General features: G+C 42.8%; 1 protein-coding gene across 1 annotated transcript; it reads right to left on the bottom strand.

Moving 5' to 3' along the window:
• Positions 1–331: 331 nt before the first annotated feature.
• On the bottom strand, positions 332–17,045 carry stk10 (serine/threonine kinase 10). Its single transcript, XM_085935497.1, has 20 exons — positions 16,545–17,045; positions 12,539–12,703; positions 9,951–9,999; positions 9,395–9,544; positions 8,739–8,811; positions 8,434–8,628; positions 8,029–8,110; positions 6,232–6,366; positions 5,224–5,514; positions 4,786–5,145; positions 3,948–4,072; positions 3,348–3,471; positions 3,096–3,275; positions 2,921–3,013; positions 2,712–2,841; positions 2,499–2,623; positions 2,235–2,423; positions 2,029–2,154; positions 1,839–1,952; positions 332–1,590 (listed from the first exon to the last, which is right to left on the bottom strand). The coding sequence occupies exons 1-20, from the start codon at positions 16,701–16,703 to the stop codon at positions 1,447–1,449; spliced, it is 3,009 nt and encodes a 1,002-aa protein (XP_085791623.1). The 5' UTR covers positions 16,704–17,045; the 3' UTR covers positions 332–1,446.
• Positions 17,046–17,557: the final 512 nt, after the last annotated feature.

The raw sequence follows: 17,557 nt of genomic DNA, 5'->3' as shown, positions 1-17,557 counted from the left end.
CTTGCAGGCTTTTTTTTTTTTTACAAATTGACATCATCTGGTCAAAAGAATTTGACGATGAACGTGACGTTTCAAGTCGCATTGTACACATCTTTTATACGTTCCGAGATAAATGAATTGGAATCAGAGTTTTATGCAAAATTATCTGTTCTTGTAATAATTTGGGCAAGAAAGGTCTATTTTCAAACTTTGTGACAACAGCGCCACCATCTGGTAAAATTATATATTATTCTAAGAAAATGTACTGCTCATCAAAAAAACATTAAACGTAGCCAAGAATAAATAGATTGAATTCCTTAATTGATTGAACAGCCTCCTGTCACAGTCCAAATATTAGAAAAATCTGCATTTATTTGATATTTACAACAGTGGTTCCTCGTGATACAGTATCAATCACACTCATAAGCCTCCATACATTTGACCTTATGCAAACTGAGGCAAAGAGGAAGACCTAAAGGGACCCAGTAACCTCAATCAGGAAATAACCTTTAATGACCAAGAGAGCGGAATTAAAATGTACCTAAATGCTGATTTAATATACAGTTGTAAGACAAAAAAAAAAAAGTCAGCAAAAATAATCTGTGCTCCTTGAAAACTAATTTAGTTACTTCCTTCCTCAGTGTCAAGGAAGGCCAACAAAACATAAACTTCTGAGCTCTGACAAGTAATATTGCACTTCGGTTAGCATGCAGCTTAGCTACTGCAACAAACACTCAAAACGTGATGTTTTAAATCCATCAACTGACAAATAGTATTTCACTTTGGCTTTGTCACTTTCCATCCAGTGTGGCTGATTTCTACAGTAAAACAATCACTCCTCATGTCTTAAAATGAATTATAATTTAAAAAAGAAAAACAAAATACGACTAAGAATATGTTTTGTTAATATTTGGTTTAAACAAGAACCCATATTCCAAATATAGTCATGACAATAATATTGATAACATAATAAACATCCTTCATACTCTGGGTTAAAATATATATTTGAAAATATTTAAATTAAAATGTACAGTGATGAATTGAGATTAACCTGTAAGGACAAAATAAATAAAAAAAAGTCACACTTTGGCAGCTCAGACAAACGACATAAGGCATACTACTTTACATACTGCATATTCTGTCAATTGCACTGACGTCAAACGTCCCTCTTACAAAAAATGTCCCCTTTTTGAGCATTAACAAAATAAAGATGACACCCTTTTAGATATAAAAAAAAAAAAAAAAAAAAATCAGCAATATTAATTATTACTGGGATGTAGCTTTTGGTCGTCAACCAACGTGACAATTTTCTGGTAAAGAAAACCAAACAATGTGGGTGAGTCAAGACATAAATATGCACTTATTAACAAACACGGAGGAGACGAGAGGATTTCCGGCGTGACGAAAAGCAAAACAATGTGGTGCCCTTTAAGACGCTTTTGTATGTGGCTCTATCACAGCAGTAGCTTATGTGGTGGAGGAGTCCTGATAGGGCACAAACTTGGAGAGTTTGCCGACAGATCCTCCCGGACTCGGGAAATCGCCCATGTCGCCAATCTTGAAGAAAGCGTCCTGCTCCAGCCTCCTGTTCTTCAGATCCTCCTCGAGCGCCTGGAAAGAGAAAGAAAAGATAAGTAGTGTCCTGCTTTGATCATTCAACATCTCAACCTCTTTCTGAGCTCACCAGTACGGCACTCATATTCTACAAAGAGGATAATATTATTGATTTAATTAGCATGAGCAGGGCCTTTCTTGAATTGTTTTAGGTACGTATTGTGTACTTCTAAGTTGATACTTAGCTTGATAGTAAACCATATCTCCAAAAGGTCATTTCCGACAAATGGTATCAGGAAACCTACTGTCTTCCTGGGTTTCAGCTGCTCCCTCCAGTCCTTCAGCTGCTGGTTGTGCTGCTCATCCAACTGTTTCAGCCTCAGAGACTCATTCTCAAGCAGCATGTGGCCCTTTTCATTCTGAGGCGGTCATAACGTTTTTTGGTAGAATTAAAAACCAAATAAAAGGTGCACGCCTGTCTATATTGGTGTGTACCTGCATCTGTTTCAGCTCTCGGATGTTTCCCTCGCACTCGCCAACCCTCTCCCTCATTTGATTCTCGTGCTTCTGCTGCTGCTGCTGCCTCTCGGTCTTTTGACGCTTCTCCTCCTGCTGGGAAAACTTCCCAGGGCAAATGAAACGAGCTGTTAGAAGCTTCAGGAATGTCTGTGTCCTTCAACAATCTCCCAATCTATTCTTACCTGTTTGATCTTCTCCCTGTCCTCTGAGCTGTTGCCCGAGGACTGGATACGCAGGCTCTTCTTGAAGATGGCCATACGGGTTTTGGCTTCGTTGCGCTGAAGCTTGGGGAGACGGCTCTTCTCCTGTTGCTGCCGAGCCTTCAGAATCTCGATCATGCGCTGGTTGTAACGCTGCATGTGCTCCAGCTCCTGTATTGGAGCATAACATAGAAACTGACTGATACACAGTTGGATGCTTCCAAATACACTTTCCATCCACCTTACCTTGCCGTGTTTTTTGAGAAGTAGATGCCTCTGCTGGAAATATTGATCTTTGAGCTGCTGCTTTAACAGCTGGTGTCTCTCATGGAGGCTCCTCTCCTCCAGTTCCCAGATGGAAGATTCACGATCTGAGAGACAAAATGATGGCGAGACAGTCGTCGATGGAAGGAGGACACCTCACGACGCGCTTTTTCACGCACGCCACACAATTCCGACCTCGGATTAACTGCTGCTTCTTGGTGAGACATTCCCGCTCTGTATCGGCAATCTCTTTCTTGTTGTTGAAGATGATTTGGTTGAGGGTAGAGTCCAGGTGGTTCTTCTGGGCTGCCAGGAATTGTTCCTCCTGAAGCCACAAGGGGCACAAATGAATGATACATTCATCAAAATGTACTACTACTAATATTTCTATCATACCGACATACCTCTTGTTGCTTCTGTTCTTGATAGATATTCATTTGTTGTTTCAATTGTTCTTTGCGCTCATTTCTTGGCAGCTTATCGACGGATTGTTTTAACTGTGAAGCAGGGGGAAAAACAAAACGCACTGGGTATTTTGCAGAAATGAGTTGTACGTTCCCTGACGGCGTGCGTAGCTACCTCCTTTTTCCTATGTTTGAGACGATCCTGGAACTTCTGGTAATCCCGTTGTTGCTCGGCTTTAATGTGTTTGGTCTCGTCTTTGAGTTTATTTTGGTGATCCGTCTCCATCTTCTCAATGGTCTGCTTCTGATGCTTCTCCAGGTTCTCCATCTCCACATCATAGAACTTCTTCTTGTTCTGTCAACAGGACACAGTGACAGTGAGTCAGATATTATGATGTTTTGTTCCATCCCATGAACAGCATCTCACATTCATTTCTTGGTCGAAGCGTTTTTGCATTTGCTCTTTCTGAGTTTCCAATTTGGCCTGTAGCTGAGCCAGCGCTCGCTGTTCCTCCTTCTGGAGCAAACGTAGCTCACGCAGATCCTGTCGCCTGAACACACAAACAACTCAGGGTAAAGTGTACATCTAGTAAAGTTGGTGCCAGCAGCTGTAATGCCATATTTGTACCACTAGATGACACGAGTCATGCACCTGAAGCTTTCAAAGATATGTGAAAAATGATTTTGTCATGAGGATGTTGATGATTGTTTTAACAAACAAGTTCAACAAGAAGTCAGGATGTCTGAATTTGCATAAATCCTAACAAGGAAACAAAATGGTGCATTCGAAAGAATATTAGTCACATTACAATGTCTTCAGAGAATAAACAGTTATGTAAAAATTGAAAAAATATTATGAGGGAAAAAAGAACATTTTCAAGAGTGTGAAATGCAGCTGTTTAAACAAAAATAATATTTTTTCCTTATTAGCGTGGCCTAAATGCTTTTAAAATAATATCTATTTTTTTTTTATCAGTGTGGCCTAAATGCTCCTTGGTAGTCTTTTTGTTTGTATTCAGCCCCATACCTGAGGTATCTCATCTCCTCATCCTTCTTCTCATCGTCCCTGATGATCTTGGAGGTTGTCACGCTCACCTCGACGCCGTCAACCACAAACTTCCTGGTTCGTTTTAAAGTCTTCCGCGAGTAGTCCTGCAGGAAGGAAAGATCAAAACAAGTTGATGGGTTATTAGTAATGGGCTCGCTTAAGTTAGTTGTACAAAGCTAATTTATGTAAACAACTTTACACTGACTGTGATAATACGTGACATTTATAAACATACAAGGTTTCAGTGACCGTTGCATGCACATGAAAAAAAAAAAAAAAACTCATTGCAAACATACATGCAAATAGAAGAGTGCAGGCATGTTAACTACGCGTGCCTGTCGATAGTCTATTCACTAGATGAATAAGCGGTTCTGGAAAAAAGGAAAGGGGGGGGGGGAGGATACAAGACTCTACAGTGTCAACAGGATTCCAGTCATGGTCAGTCGGAGTCCACAGAGCTCCAGAAGCAACTGGGTGACAGTGAAGCGTATAGAGACCTTCATTCAGCGAGGTCAACCGCTGGACCGTGCCCACACAAAGGCCACATTGGGCCTCCATGAATCGCACACATAAATATTCTGCTACAACGAAGGCGAGATGGAATGCAGTGAGGAAACTCTCGCTCTTTTATTGCTGGGAATTGTATTACTTTCAAATATTTGCTTTAAATCACCAAGATTTCCAGAAAGGTATGAGGATAAAATTAAGATGCTCTCTGAACTGATCTGGTGTATGAAGGAGTTTCCCTGAAGACACTGGGAGTTTCTTCTTTGCACTCAATCATTTGAAGTGAAATATACGGCAAAGACCGACTCACCCTTGCAGATGCTGAGAAGCTCTCGTTCCAAGACAGGCTCTTCAGGCTCTCCGTCTCCACGCTGCCCGAGTTGGAGTAGCGCGCGCTATTGATCCGTCCGTTGATGTAAGGCGAGACCGTCTCGGATCCCATGGAGGCTCGATCGGCGTTCATTTTGTTTAGGATGCTGCTCGGACCGGAAGTCGGCGCTGGTGAAGGAGCAGCTGAAATGAGTTCTGGAATCTGTGCTGGGCGATTTAGTGCGCCTGTACTCTGCTCCGGGGAAGACACCGGGTTTCTGGGTTCCTCGGTACTGTCGACGCTTGCCTCGGATGCATCGGATTGGGGGAGAGACGGCATCTGTTCTGCCTCCGCAACCATCTGCAAAACGTAGTTTACAGGTCAAAATATCGTTGACCATTCAAACGGCAGAACAGGACAATGTGCCTCCACGTGTACCTCGGATGTGGGGGTGCTCTTCCCATCCTCGATGCCAGAGTCCGAGCTGGAAGTCTTGATGGAGACCCCGCTTTCGTAGATCTCGGACTCCAGCTTGGCTCCGAAATCCTCTTGGTCTTTTGAGGGCAGATTATGTCGCGGTAAGGGCACAGGGGCAGCAGGCGGCCCCTCCTCTGTTGCCGAGGCTGGCTCGGCCCCCTTTTCCGCTAAAGAATGCGGTGAGGTCGCAAGGGATGCGGTGGGGCTCGAGGGGCCCGAAGAATGGTCTCCTTCCAAACTGGTCTGACTGGTCTAGCACAGTAAAGAGATGAGTTTTTTTACAACGATGTACTGACAAAGTATTTTAAATACAAGTCTTCCATTTGTGATGTCAGTAACCATCGCTTGGCAAGAATGAAAGCCTTCCTGTTCAAAACTATGTCCATTCTATTGAGCCAACAAAGATTTGAGTGCAACTTTACATTGAATTGCATTCACACATTTCAGATTTTGAAATAAGTGGCGGAACTAAAGCAGCAGGCAGCTTTATGATCTCAGTGATAATATACAGAGGCTCCCAAGTTGTTTTTCAAATCCGGTATAAAAGCTGAGCTAGAACAATGTACGGCCATAAATAATTTGCTCAGCATTTTCTTTTCTTTCTTTGTGTTCCAGGCATAAGTCTAAATTTAAAGTGCGGCTGGATGCCAGTGTTCCTGTTACTGTTTATCCTGAGGGTGGTAAAGTGCAAGCCCTCGTGCTCTTTGTTACTCTCTAATCTCTCGGCCGCCGTGGACACACGAATGTCCTCAGCAGAAGCGACCTTCAAACCTTTGGCAGGAAAGCAATGTTTACCAAGTAATGCTTTTCAAAGGATGTCTGGATGTGCTATTTGCTTGTTAGCATTGTTTTAAAGTCAGTCATTTTGTGTCAAAAAAATATATAGTTGTATTTTGTAGAATGATCACAGAAATAAATACGATGGCAGAATGAAAGTGACAGATTGGGCAAACGAGCCCAGTTTGGTACCACGGTGAGCTCTATGGCGTCGTCCTCCTCCGCATCCTCTCCGTTGTCATCGATTTCCTCCATGACTTCGGCCTTAGCCTCGGCCACCAGCTCTCTCAGCGGGCGGTTGGTCGTCACCGAGTTGACAAAAGGGTGCTGACGGCAGACAAGAAACGTCGGGCATGAGTATTGGCGAGGGAATTGGTCGGGTGTGCGTCGGATAGTGACTGCTGATGAATTTCAATCCGCCACTCAACAGAGCACTCAACATCACAAAGTTTGTCTCATTCCACGGATGGAAAAGTGTGGTAGCAAAGATAAAAAAGACGTGCCATGTATTATTCACATGCCGGGTTATTTCATTGCAGCGGCTGACCAAAGAGGAAAATGTGGTTGAGCATTTAAGTGAGTGCACATTGGAAGACATCTGACATCGCGTTATGCGTCACAGTTGTTGTCGTCGTCGCTGCTGTGTACTGCCATTTGGCTTCGGCTTTCAACTTGGCTGATTAGAAAACCACAGTCAGCTATTGTCTAATGAGGCAGGAAGTGTAAATGCTGAGCGGTGTCCTACTACAACACAGATGGCTGACATGCGTTGCGTTCCATGGACTGAACATTCATTTGTCCATCACGCAATATGTTCTTATTTCAAGTCAGTGCAGCATTCAATTTGAGCAATTCAATGCCAGACAGAATGCAACAATCTAGCAAAAATATATTTGGGGAAATAAAAGTAGCAGTTGAAACAACATGGGCCTTTTGTGGTTTAAATGTTGTGTTTGAAGCGCAGAGTCATGCATGCATGGCTGGTTGGTTGGTTGGCTGGGAAAAGGTTAAACATTTGGAGGAAGCAGAGCACAAGGCTGCCTGTGTTGCAATCGCTGGGACGGCGCATTGTACACGGATTCTGTTGCAAAGTAAAGGCAACTTGACCATTCAGCATGTTAAAATGGCAGATGAATCGAAATTTACATTTACGAAATCTCAATAGGCATCGGCACTACAATATTTATTTTCTATGGGTTGGGAAAATAAGATTGATTTTTTTATTGATGATACGTGTTTATTTTTATCTATAAAAACAGCTGGTGCTTAAAATAGTCAATATGATTGATGATGCAATGTAAAAAAAAAATGACGAGAATTAAAACGGATTGGTCAGATTTAGTCTCTTTCAGGAATAGTTTTTTGATTCACCATTACATCATTGATTTTAATCTGACCCAAAAATGTTATCTGACAACCATTACAAGCCAAGCCAAGCCAAGCCAAGCCAAAGCTATGATACACATCTAAAACATCCATAAAAGCGGGACCGCGCCCATTTTTGTCCCCCCACACACGCACAAAGCCCATAGCGTGCCTGCGTGGATCTCAGCTTTTCATCTCCCCGTCTGGCCAGCGGTGGAGAACGAGCCAGGCGAGGCGTGATCCTGACATGTTGGCGGCCGAGGCTGGGAATGTAAACAGCTGGCTTTCCCTCAGCTGCGGGATCAAGGCAGGAAACCCTGGCTCGGAATGTTAATAGACGCCGCTCTCTTGCTTGATACCACGTCGTGCTCACTTATATTTCACAAACAGACGGCTACATGGTCGTGACACATTTGGACTTCGCTGATTGGGATTGGGAGGATACAAACAATTCAAACATGATATTAATTGAATACCAGGAAGTCTTTGTATTATATTCATTTGAATTATTGGAATGTGGGAAGTCCCAAAATCGGCAACTCGATTCTGGTTCGTCCTCTATTTCTGGCAGATTTAAGAGGCACGTTTCCTCAAGTAACGTCGTCGTAATGCATCTTGCCTTACCCCCAGGAGCTGTACTGCAGTTGGACGGGTCTCTGGGTTCTTATCCAAAGCTCTCCTCAGGAAATCTGTAAACTCTTGTGACCTGTGGAAAAAAAGCCATAGAAGATAAACAAAGAGAATTGAGGAAAAATGGGGGACGTCTTAACATAGTTTGAGAAGAGCACAGTGGCGGATGTGTCACGTTGATACATTCGGATCATCTCCCTTCGTAAAAGCCAGCGAGTGCTACGAGGCGCATTACGAGTCCCCGAAAGCAGTGTTGCGAATCACGGCTTGTAAAAGTGATGAGAGGAAAAGGCCTTTGCTCAGCATTTTTTTTGGTCCGATGAGTGGAGTGGTGAGGAAACCTTAATTTGATTGATTGGGGGGCATATCAATTATACGTGACATGATTTGGTCACTCACCATTTGCTTGGTTGATCCAAGGAGGGAGGCTCTGACTTGGCGATCTTCAGCAGCACCCTCATGGGGTTGAGGTCATGGTGTGGAGGTTCAATCTGAGCAAGTTCAATCAGCGTAATTCCGAGGGACCAGATGTCGGCCTTGTAGTCGTACGGCGCGTCCTTCATGGTTTCGCACATGACCACCTCTGGGGCCATCCTGGGAGACAGACAAGAGTTGGAGTGAGCTTGGTGGAAACCTGAATGTAACCCTGCAGTGATTCCAGAGACAACAAGATTTTGCTGGAATTGATGAGCAGTTCAACTCACCAATACGGCGTGCCGATGAAAGAATCTCTTCTTTGGAGGGTTTTGGTGTTTTTAGCAGACACACCAAAATCCGCTGGAAAGCAAAAAAAAAAACATGTCATTGGAATTGATGGTTTGTTTTTCACTTGTTTGAAGTCCCGATTCAAAGCATGTATTTGACTATTTATAGGTCATTTTTATTGTGTGTTAAATGTGACATGACATCATGTCATAAAGAGCTCTGATCCCTTTCGGTAACTAAGAACTTGACAAGCTGCAACGCAGCAGCAGGTAAAGCCAGTTTTACGACAACTATTAATAGAGCAGCGGATGATCCGTTGGGAGTTGGTCTACTTCCTTTTTCAAAAATACACGCGTGTGAATTTGGATGCAAAACGACGACATGCAATTTTGATGTCTGACGCTTTGAATGTCAGCGCTGCCTTGACTGACACAAACAGCTTCCACTCTTTTTTTGGGATGGTTGTGGTTTAAATGTTCGACACGCTGGCCACCGAGTCGCATCCACAACTTCGCTGGTGCAATGTGAAGAATGTGAAGCCCTCATCAAAGGGGTCCATTAAAAAAAGATGTTTTCCCACACAGAGATGATCCCTGTGGGTGTTGGTGTGCACCAATGCCAAAAGTTGTAAGAATAATAATTTTGTTGTTATCACCTAGCTTGATGTCACCATCCAGCATGAGGAGAATGTTGCCGGCCTTCAGGTCTCTGTGGATGATCTTAATGCTGTGGAGGTAGGCTAGAGCCTCCAGCATCTGCCTGCAGACCACCTTTATCTGGGGCTCGGTCAGTCCTCGATCCAACTCTGATAAAAGGAAAAGGTGGGAAACAAGAAGATAGAGTCACGTGTTGAAGTGACATCAACTTTGCTCATTTTGATCGAGTGAGTGAAGTCCACGAAAGAGAAGATTACAAAAGGTCATCCTGTTACTGAAGCTTCACAGGTAGTGTTGCCGTGTTGCTAATCCCGGATAAGAGAAGACGTGTTTCGTTAGCTGCACTGGGGGTACATGCAGATATGAGGACACGGATTACACTGTGAAAACACACACGGGGGGTTTCCCACAGGAGCGGACTCCACAGCGTCTGCTGCCAGGGAGCTTTCGAGGCCAAATGAGTTGAAAGCATTGTGGACACAAAAACATGGCATGTCTACAACTGAATGATGTTTGAAAACAAAGCGATTCCACAGGACAAAAGGGAAGGCTTACCTAGCATTGTGGCATCCACAGCTCCTCCTGGGCAGAACTCAATCATGATCTGGGGAAAGGAAGGAAATGGAAAGTGTACTTTTATCATTATTATTTTATCATAATATTTTATTAGATTTATTTATTTTTCTCATATTTAATTTTATTATGTTTACCTATTGATTTCTTTTACAATCCTATTTTATTATTTTATTATGTATTTGTCACCAAGTACAATAAAGAGTGCATCCCTAAAATCATTGAGGCAATTTAAACGACATGAAATATGTCAGAGGCTCTTGAGAGCTGGATTTGGGTTTCAAGTACCCGGGCCGCATATACAGCATAATAGCAGTTTAACAGGGAAGTCAAAAAGGGAGAAAGAAGAGCAGGAGCGGAAAAAAGAAAACAGGACACACCCTAAAAAGATGCCTTGTTGGCCAACGGTAACCTCTAACAAGCATCTCTCGCTTCCTTTCCTGCCATTAGACTTTTTCACACACTATAGGGACAAAAGTAGTGAAATACACTTTATTTGTCATTTCAGGGTCATTCTAAAACTATGTTTTACCACATGAAGAATGATTTAGCCAAGGCCACAATTTTTACAAAATAACCAAAAGGGTCTAATATCTGCGCCATGAGATCATGAACCCTCGGTATGTCAAAGCACCAACACTCTGCAAAGGGTGTGTAGTTTCAGTAGGGACAAAAAGATGCACACCAACGTGAAAGGGAAGTTGCTGCAATGCCATGAAGAATGCATACCTTGGTGAAAACACTCTTCGTCATGTGACAAACAAATTGTGCTTTGTATTTCACATTCCAGCCACGTGTAACCAACCGTACGTCATCATTTAGGTTTCACTTCTACCTTATCAGGACAAATATATCCTTTGTGTTACGTCTGCTGCTTTGCTACACGTTCTAAATGGTAACATTTCCCTGGACGAATTGAATTGACTCATTAGGTCAAGCACAGAAATTGGTCGACCACATTTTCTGTCTTCAAACTATAAAACCGTTTTTTAAAACTATAATTATGACACCCAGTAGTGTTTGGCCACTTCCATGCTTACCACGCAGACATCTGATTGGTTTGCGACAGCCCTAATGACCTCATCTATGGAATTACTGGGAGCAGGTTTCAGTAGCAACACAACAGACCTTTAACAGCTTTAACACAGTCAAGTATGTGCCCTGACTGGCCTTGCAACATTTCCACTTTGGGCTGGAACGTCAGATGCACTTCCAAATTAAATGTAACTATAGTGTCAATAAGTATCTATGTTCAACTTGAATAAAATCGATTCAATTTTTTTTTTCTATTCAACTTTAAATCACGGTCGCGAGAATTCTAACCGGTGTAAACTCCGCTGACGTGGCAGTGTCCTACTCCTGGTCACAGCTCTGTGACTTTCTCACCTCACAAGGAGAGAGAGAGCTGTAAATGTAAAAGTTCCATGATGGAAGAGACGCAGTCGCAGCAGTCCCCCTTAATGAATGTTTTCTCTAAAGTGTATCAGGCAAAGACGAAACATACTGTCTTCAATTGAGGAACTGCAATGTCATTGGGTCTCCTAGCAACCCCAGCCTGTTTCATTGTAATATGTAAACGGAACAGCCCGAAACACGGACCGTATTAGTCAAACATCATAAAACTGCAGTCTGACGTCACAGCACACAGTAGGACTGCATCTAACGATTGTTTGACGACTCTGTTATCTGTCAATTGTTTTGTCGATTATTTGATCAATAGGATAGAAATGTGTTTCTTCAAGATATATTAATATATTAAATGATAATATAATATAATATAATATAATTTAATTTAATTTAATTTAATTTAATTGAAGAGGGATAACAGAGTGGTTGGTGAAAGGCAAGATGGTTGTTACACAAACCATCTCACTGAATCCAGATCTGGCTGTTTGGGAGGATTTGTGGGTGGGAATGGGGATGGCTTAGGAATTCCAACTATGGCCAACAAAAACCATGACAACATGACAATCATGGGGGCTATGCCACTGCTGTGTTTGTGTGTGTCTATGCTGTGTTTTAGTGAGAAGTAGTTGCAATTCACTATGTGTTATTTATTAAATGAAACAGCAGCAAGAAGCTTTGCTCCATTTTTAGTTCTCAAATCATCACATTTGTATTTGAGGGGTGCAACGCTAGGACAACTATCTTTAGCCATTTGGCTGGCTTGCAATTCCTCAAATATTCAAGGTCACAGTACAGCGCAAGGTCATTATTTTCCTTGGCCAGAAGAACCTGGAGATTACAGAAGGGGTTGGACGATTTATACTTAAGGAAAAATAGCTCAAGAGCAGAAAACTCTGCACTGAAAAGGACATTCCTGCTAGAACATCAGGGGCCGGCTCGGGTCACCTCAGATGCATTATGACGCCCAAGAGATTTGAACTCTTTATTATCTTTCACTTTTAACGGACGACCAAGTCTCACAGGACAAATCTGGCTTTGATGACTAAAATATCCAGTCGACCACAGAGCGGCGAGGACATCCTGTCAACATGTGTGCTCGCTACATTTTCTATTGTGCTCTGTTTGCAAAGAGGAAGGTAGCAGTCAGTGTTGGTGTTGCCTACCCAGAGGTGGTTGTTGTAATAATAGGCGTCCAGCAGCTTGACAATGTAGCGGTGGTCGCATTTGGCCAGGATTTCAATCTCGACCATGTAGTCCTCCAGCTCCTCCTCGCATTTGGTTTGGATCATTTTGGCTGCAGCCAGAACACCAGTCTCCTTATTGCAGGCCTGGTGGACATGAAAAAAAAAAAAAAAACCACACTATAAACAAGGCTTCAAGACAGGTCAGAAAATCAAATATGCTTTTCAAATATGCATTTCCTGTGACAAACGAAACAACCAATTGACTTCTAACGTTTGACAGGAGCTATTGGAAAACATCTGAAACAACAGTTATGTCGCAGCGACCTGCTTCTTTACCCATCTCGTGCAGTGTGTATGTTGGCCAAACAAACCCGCCGCCACCACCAAGGGGCAACCCAAGGTGTGAGTCAACAGGACAGCTCCCCCGACTACTAAACCGTCACTCCGTCAGCCGCTTTAACATGGCTCCAAAAAGTAAACAAAAAGATGGCAGATTCTCACTCCTCTGTGAAGATCTCAGCACTCCGTGACCGTTATACACCCCTTTGCTAGAAAACAACCCGACGACATTCACGACAATGATAAACCCGACTTTGAAAATCGGAACTCTCGAAGAACAAAAATGTCTTTGGGGTTGAATGCGTTCATTGGTATTCTCAAATATGGATTGCCGTTGTTGTATCTGACTCGCAAATGTGTTAACCGGCTAAGTGTCAGTTTTCCATCGGTTTTGATCAAGTTCAATTTAGGAGCGGGCATGATGCTCAAACAATTTTGCCTTCTAGTTGGCCAGCCGTGCTGTTTCCATTTGGAATCCTGTGTTTACACGGACACAGGTATAATCTGTATACAAGGCATGGAAAGGAAATGGCTAGGAAAGGCCACTTGAAATTAGTATGACGTCAGTGCATGACTGTGGAATGTTTGGCTACATAGAAACAAAGTTAATGTCTATCCTACAATTGAAAGCACTATTGCGAAGAGAGTGAATGTCATACCGTAGCTCTTACACAGCAAAGGGCGTGCCTACACTTTTCAACTTGTGACAAAATGACAGAAATGACTTCAGAGTTCTCTTTATAGCTCCTTCTTACACACACACATAAAATAAAAGTCAATGTTTCACACTTTGTCACGCTTCACTCTAAATCTGCACTCAGTCTTGACAGATTTTCGCTTCACCTTCATCATGTTCCAGGAAACAACCATGAATGTATTTTTACTCATAAATTGTTATGACTGACGGTACTTAAAAAACCAGGAAAAAAAAAAAAGTTTCAGGGTTTATGGAGACTTCTCACTTCTTGTTTTTCCTGTTTGGAATTCTCTGACACAAGGCGAGCCCTACCCCTCCACCTGATGACCTCACTCATTGTGACTGTCTGCCACATGGCACACATCTTTTATCTCCTAACATCCGTCCGCTACTTTCAGCCAACAAAAGTCAAATCTGATTTTATGGTTTGCCTTTAAATGCACTGGAAATGAGTCAAGTGTATTTATATTTCCCTCAAAGAGATTCACATGCCCCACAGTTGACAAATATTCTTGCCATCCCCTGATCAAATAATGCTGACTTGAATAGGTTACTATGGAGTGCAAGTTATTTTAGAATGCATTATATGACCTGAAGGGCGTTGACATGGTTCTCTTGGGTGCCCTGGTGGAAAGTTGCTGCCCCCCCCACCCCTCCAAGCAGCACAAGAGTTTCTCTCTGACATAACCTGGCAACTACCTCAAAAGCATGAATTAAAGCATTTACAGGAGGGAACTGGGTGTGAAGCACATTACACAGCGGTGCTTCAGCTGCACACCCTAAAGAAAGACGCAACATTGAAAACATTTCCAACACGCAAAGCAGGTTAGATCGCTCGGGAAATAAAGAGCTGGCTGACCACATGATGAATGAATACAATTCCCAAAAGAGAGTTAAGAATTTTTATGGGATGAACAATTGTCCAATAAAAGCCAACCGGTACCATAAAACTTTCTAGCAAAGACCTCCCCTTGGTGAGAACCTTGGGACCCCGACCAAAAAGTGCCGGAAACTAAATGAAATAAGGGGACTCCCCACAAGACCAGGCCACACCCAGCGTGGAGTTTCTTATCAGTCGCCGTGGGCCCGGCTGGCTCCTGAGATTATACACAGCACTGCTGATGACCTCACATGAGACGCATCACACGACAGTTTGCACAATTCGAAATTGAGCAGAAGCTCCAATGAACTTTCTGGATTCTATTCTAAAAGAGGAAGTGTCCCTCCCTTGCACTGATGACTCACAAAGATTGTTTCTCTTTCGTTTGATGAACGGCGTGATCGAGATTGACAGAAAAATTCAAAATCGAAGCCGACCAAAAGATCCATTTAAAAGCACGGCACATTTTTACATGGCATCACCGACAGTGGAGCACGTGTTCAGTTCAACAGCAGCAGGGAAATGGGCTAAGCGGCACGTGGCTCATTAATTAGTGAGGGGAAGCATTTGTGACTTCACTTGACACCCATTGCCTCTCTCTTGCTCATGAATACCCTTTTCCTCTCTGTATGCTTAGAAAGTTATATGTCGAAGTTTGGGAGCAGGGACACACAGTCCTACGACGCTCCCATTCTCCATCTGACAGCTGCAGGTGTTGAACCGTTCCTCCTCCTGTTCACTGGTGCACAGCAAACAGCTGAGGCGTGTCCATATGACAAAGGACAAACAATATAACCTTGTAGCGAGGCTGCGGTCGTAACTATGACCACCTATTTCAATTCCTAGAGTCCTTCGGGTCAAGAAAAGGTGACGGAATAATTGAGACGAGAGCAAGAATTTACCATTGGCCTATTACGCAACACGTGTGTGCTAATGTACAGCACATGTGAGGTGGCAAATCCACTAACAAGCTATTTGTTCAATATTGACTTCCAGTAGGGCACTGCCCCTTCAACCCAGACGCTTGAAATGTCAAAGACATCGACTGTAGTCAACTACAGACAGTGGCGGCTTGTACAGGAGAAAGCCAGTTGGACAAACACGTCCAGATTAAACCTGAGCCAAAGTTCTGCCGCCGCTGCTCATAGGATACAAGACAAGAGTGCTTTCAATGTCCCTGCAGCTGGATTTACTCGGGATTCCAGAACAGGGATGGGGTGGGGAGGCTGACTGAATGGGTGGTTGATTTGAAAAATGTGCTCAACCTATTGGGAGTGCGTGCGTGCGTGCGTGAAACTATTGTTTCTAGAAACATCGGCGAATCTCAAACTCGTCGGTCTTGTTTGTTTTGGAAAGATTGGGAAAAGGTACACGCTTGAAGAATGAAGAAGTGGGAAACTGTTATGCAGAGCACAATTATTAATGGATACAGGAAGGACTTGGTGCTCATCAAAGCAAAATAGTCCAAAAAACATCAACAGGACAACAACACAAATGCGTGAAAGCGTTATTTTGGATTTAAAAGCACTTCAATATAAAACATTCCATGCATTCTTATGAGTGTCCTCTTCACAAAGTTTGTTCATTGCAATTTTAGCATATCTAACTAACCAACACATTGTAGCATAATTCCCTTCGTCATTTATACCACATCAATAAATACCAATGTGGTTGAATGCCTCAAAAATCGTTTTGTTTGTGTAGTTGGCAAATGTTGAAATCAGGGAACTCATTTAAATTGTTTTTTTTTCTTCATTCTAAAATTATTCAGTCAATTATGCTATTTATTAAATAAAAATGCTCCTTTGCAGAGGTAATTGCAACAGGTGTCAAACCACATCAGATTCGACCAATTACTGACCCTTTACACTGTTAAAACTGGATTTGTACCTAATCCAGCCCAAATCGGGGCTGTGTGCTTCCAAATATTATCCATATAATCAAAAGTCAGAAGTAAATGGTATTCCAAACAGTCGAATGACGTACTTAAAAGTTTTTTCCCTAGAAAAAGTGCAAGGTTTCGAAAAGGCCAACAGTCGCTGTTGACAGTTGCATGAGTTCCACATTACCTTGTAGACTTTTCCAAACGCGCCATCGCCCAGTTCGCCCACAATATCCCACTGGTCGTTTGGATTGATGTCCCGGTGGACGTGCTCGTATTGTTTGACCTTTTTTTTAATATCAAGATTGGGCAGACGGAGTATTTTGCTGAATCTGGCCAGCGCCATTCTTCAAGCGATGCCTTAATATTTAATTAAAAAGTTCAACGCGGATTACGAGAAGCGCGTGGCAAGCGCACTGCCCATGCAAAAAAAAAAAAAAAGTCCCTTGTCACAAAGTCACGTAAGTGTTCAAAGCGTTATTCCATTGCGTCCATGTCGACACGGCGCTATGTGGCTATCCAATTTAAAAGCCCAAGCATTTTTCATTCATCTGCATTGGCCACCTGCAGCACTTGAAAAAAAAGTGAAGTGATCGTTGCAGGTTTAGCGACGCTACTGGTCCCAGTCGGCCGGCCAACTTGTTGCCTGCCTGTCTGTCAACTGTCCAAAAGATCAGCCCCACCTTACGCCAAACACGCTCAAGACTCCGCCTTCTGGCGTCATGAAAATCGAGTTGTCGTCGTTTCCTTCAAAGCCCTGAAGGGGAAAAAGAGCGAGCGGGCTTGGAGCGTGCAGCGTCATTTTCAACGAAGGCTTTTGAATGTATGCACACTCACTTGCGTTATTTCATTTAGAATGGATAGTTGAAGCGGTCCTGACGTCTAGTATCACTTGGGATGTGTAAAAAAATTGATGGATTCTGTTTGGCAGTACTTTAGTGATCTCTGGTGGCAGATTGGGATCATCACCTCAAGTCAATTGCATGCATTCATTCATTCATTCATTCATTCATTCATTTGAGATTACTTATCCAGGTAAAGGAATTTAGAACAGATTTTCCTTTGCAACATTGAAAAGTAGAAAAGCTAAATAAAACAATTAGCTAATATGACAAAAAATAGTGATTTATCTCGTCTAAGAATGTTCCATGGTTCTCTCTATTGTGCAAAGTTCCCATTCTCATTTAGAAATTCTCATAA

This window comes from Syngnathus leptorhynchus, chromosome 17, assembly GCF_054491065.1.
Source record: "Syngnathus leptorhynchus isolate UIUO chromosome 17, UIUO_Slep, whole genome shotgun sequence".
NCBI lineage: Eukaryota > Metazoa > Chordata > Actinopteri > Syngnathiformes > Syngnathidae > Syngnathus > Syngnathus leptorhynchus.
Note: the sequence above shows the minus strand (reverse complement) of the source record. Positions and strands in the feature narration are given on the sequence as shown.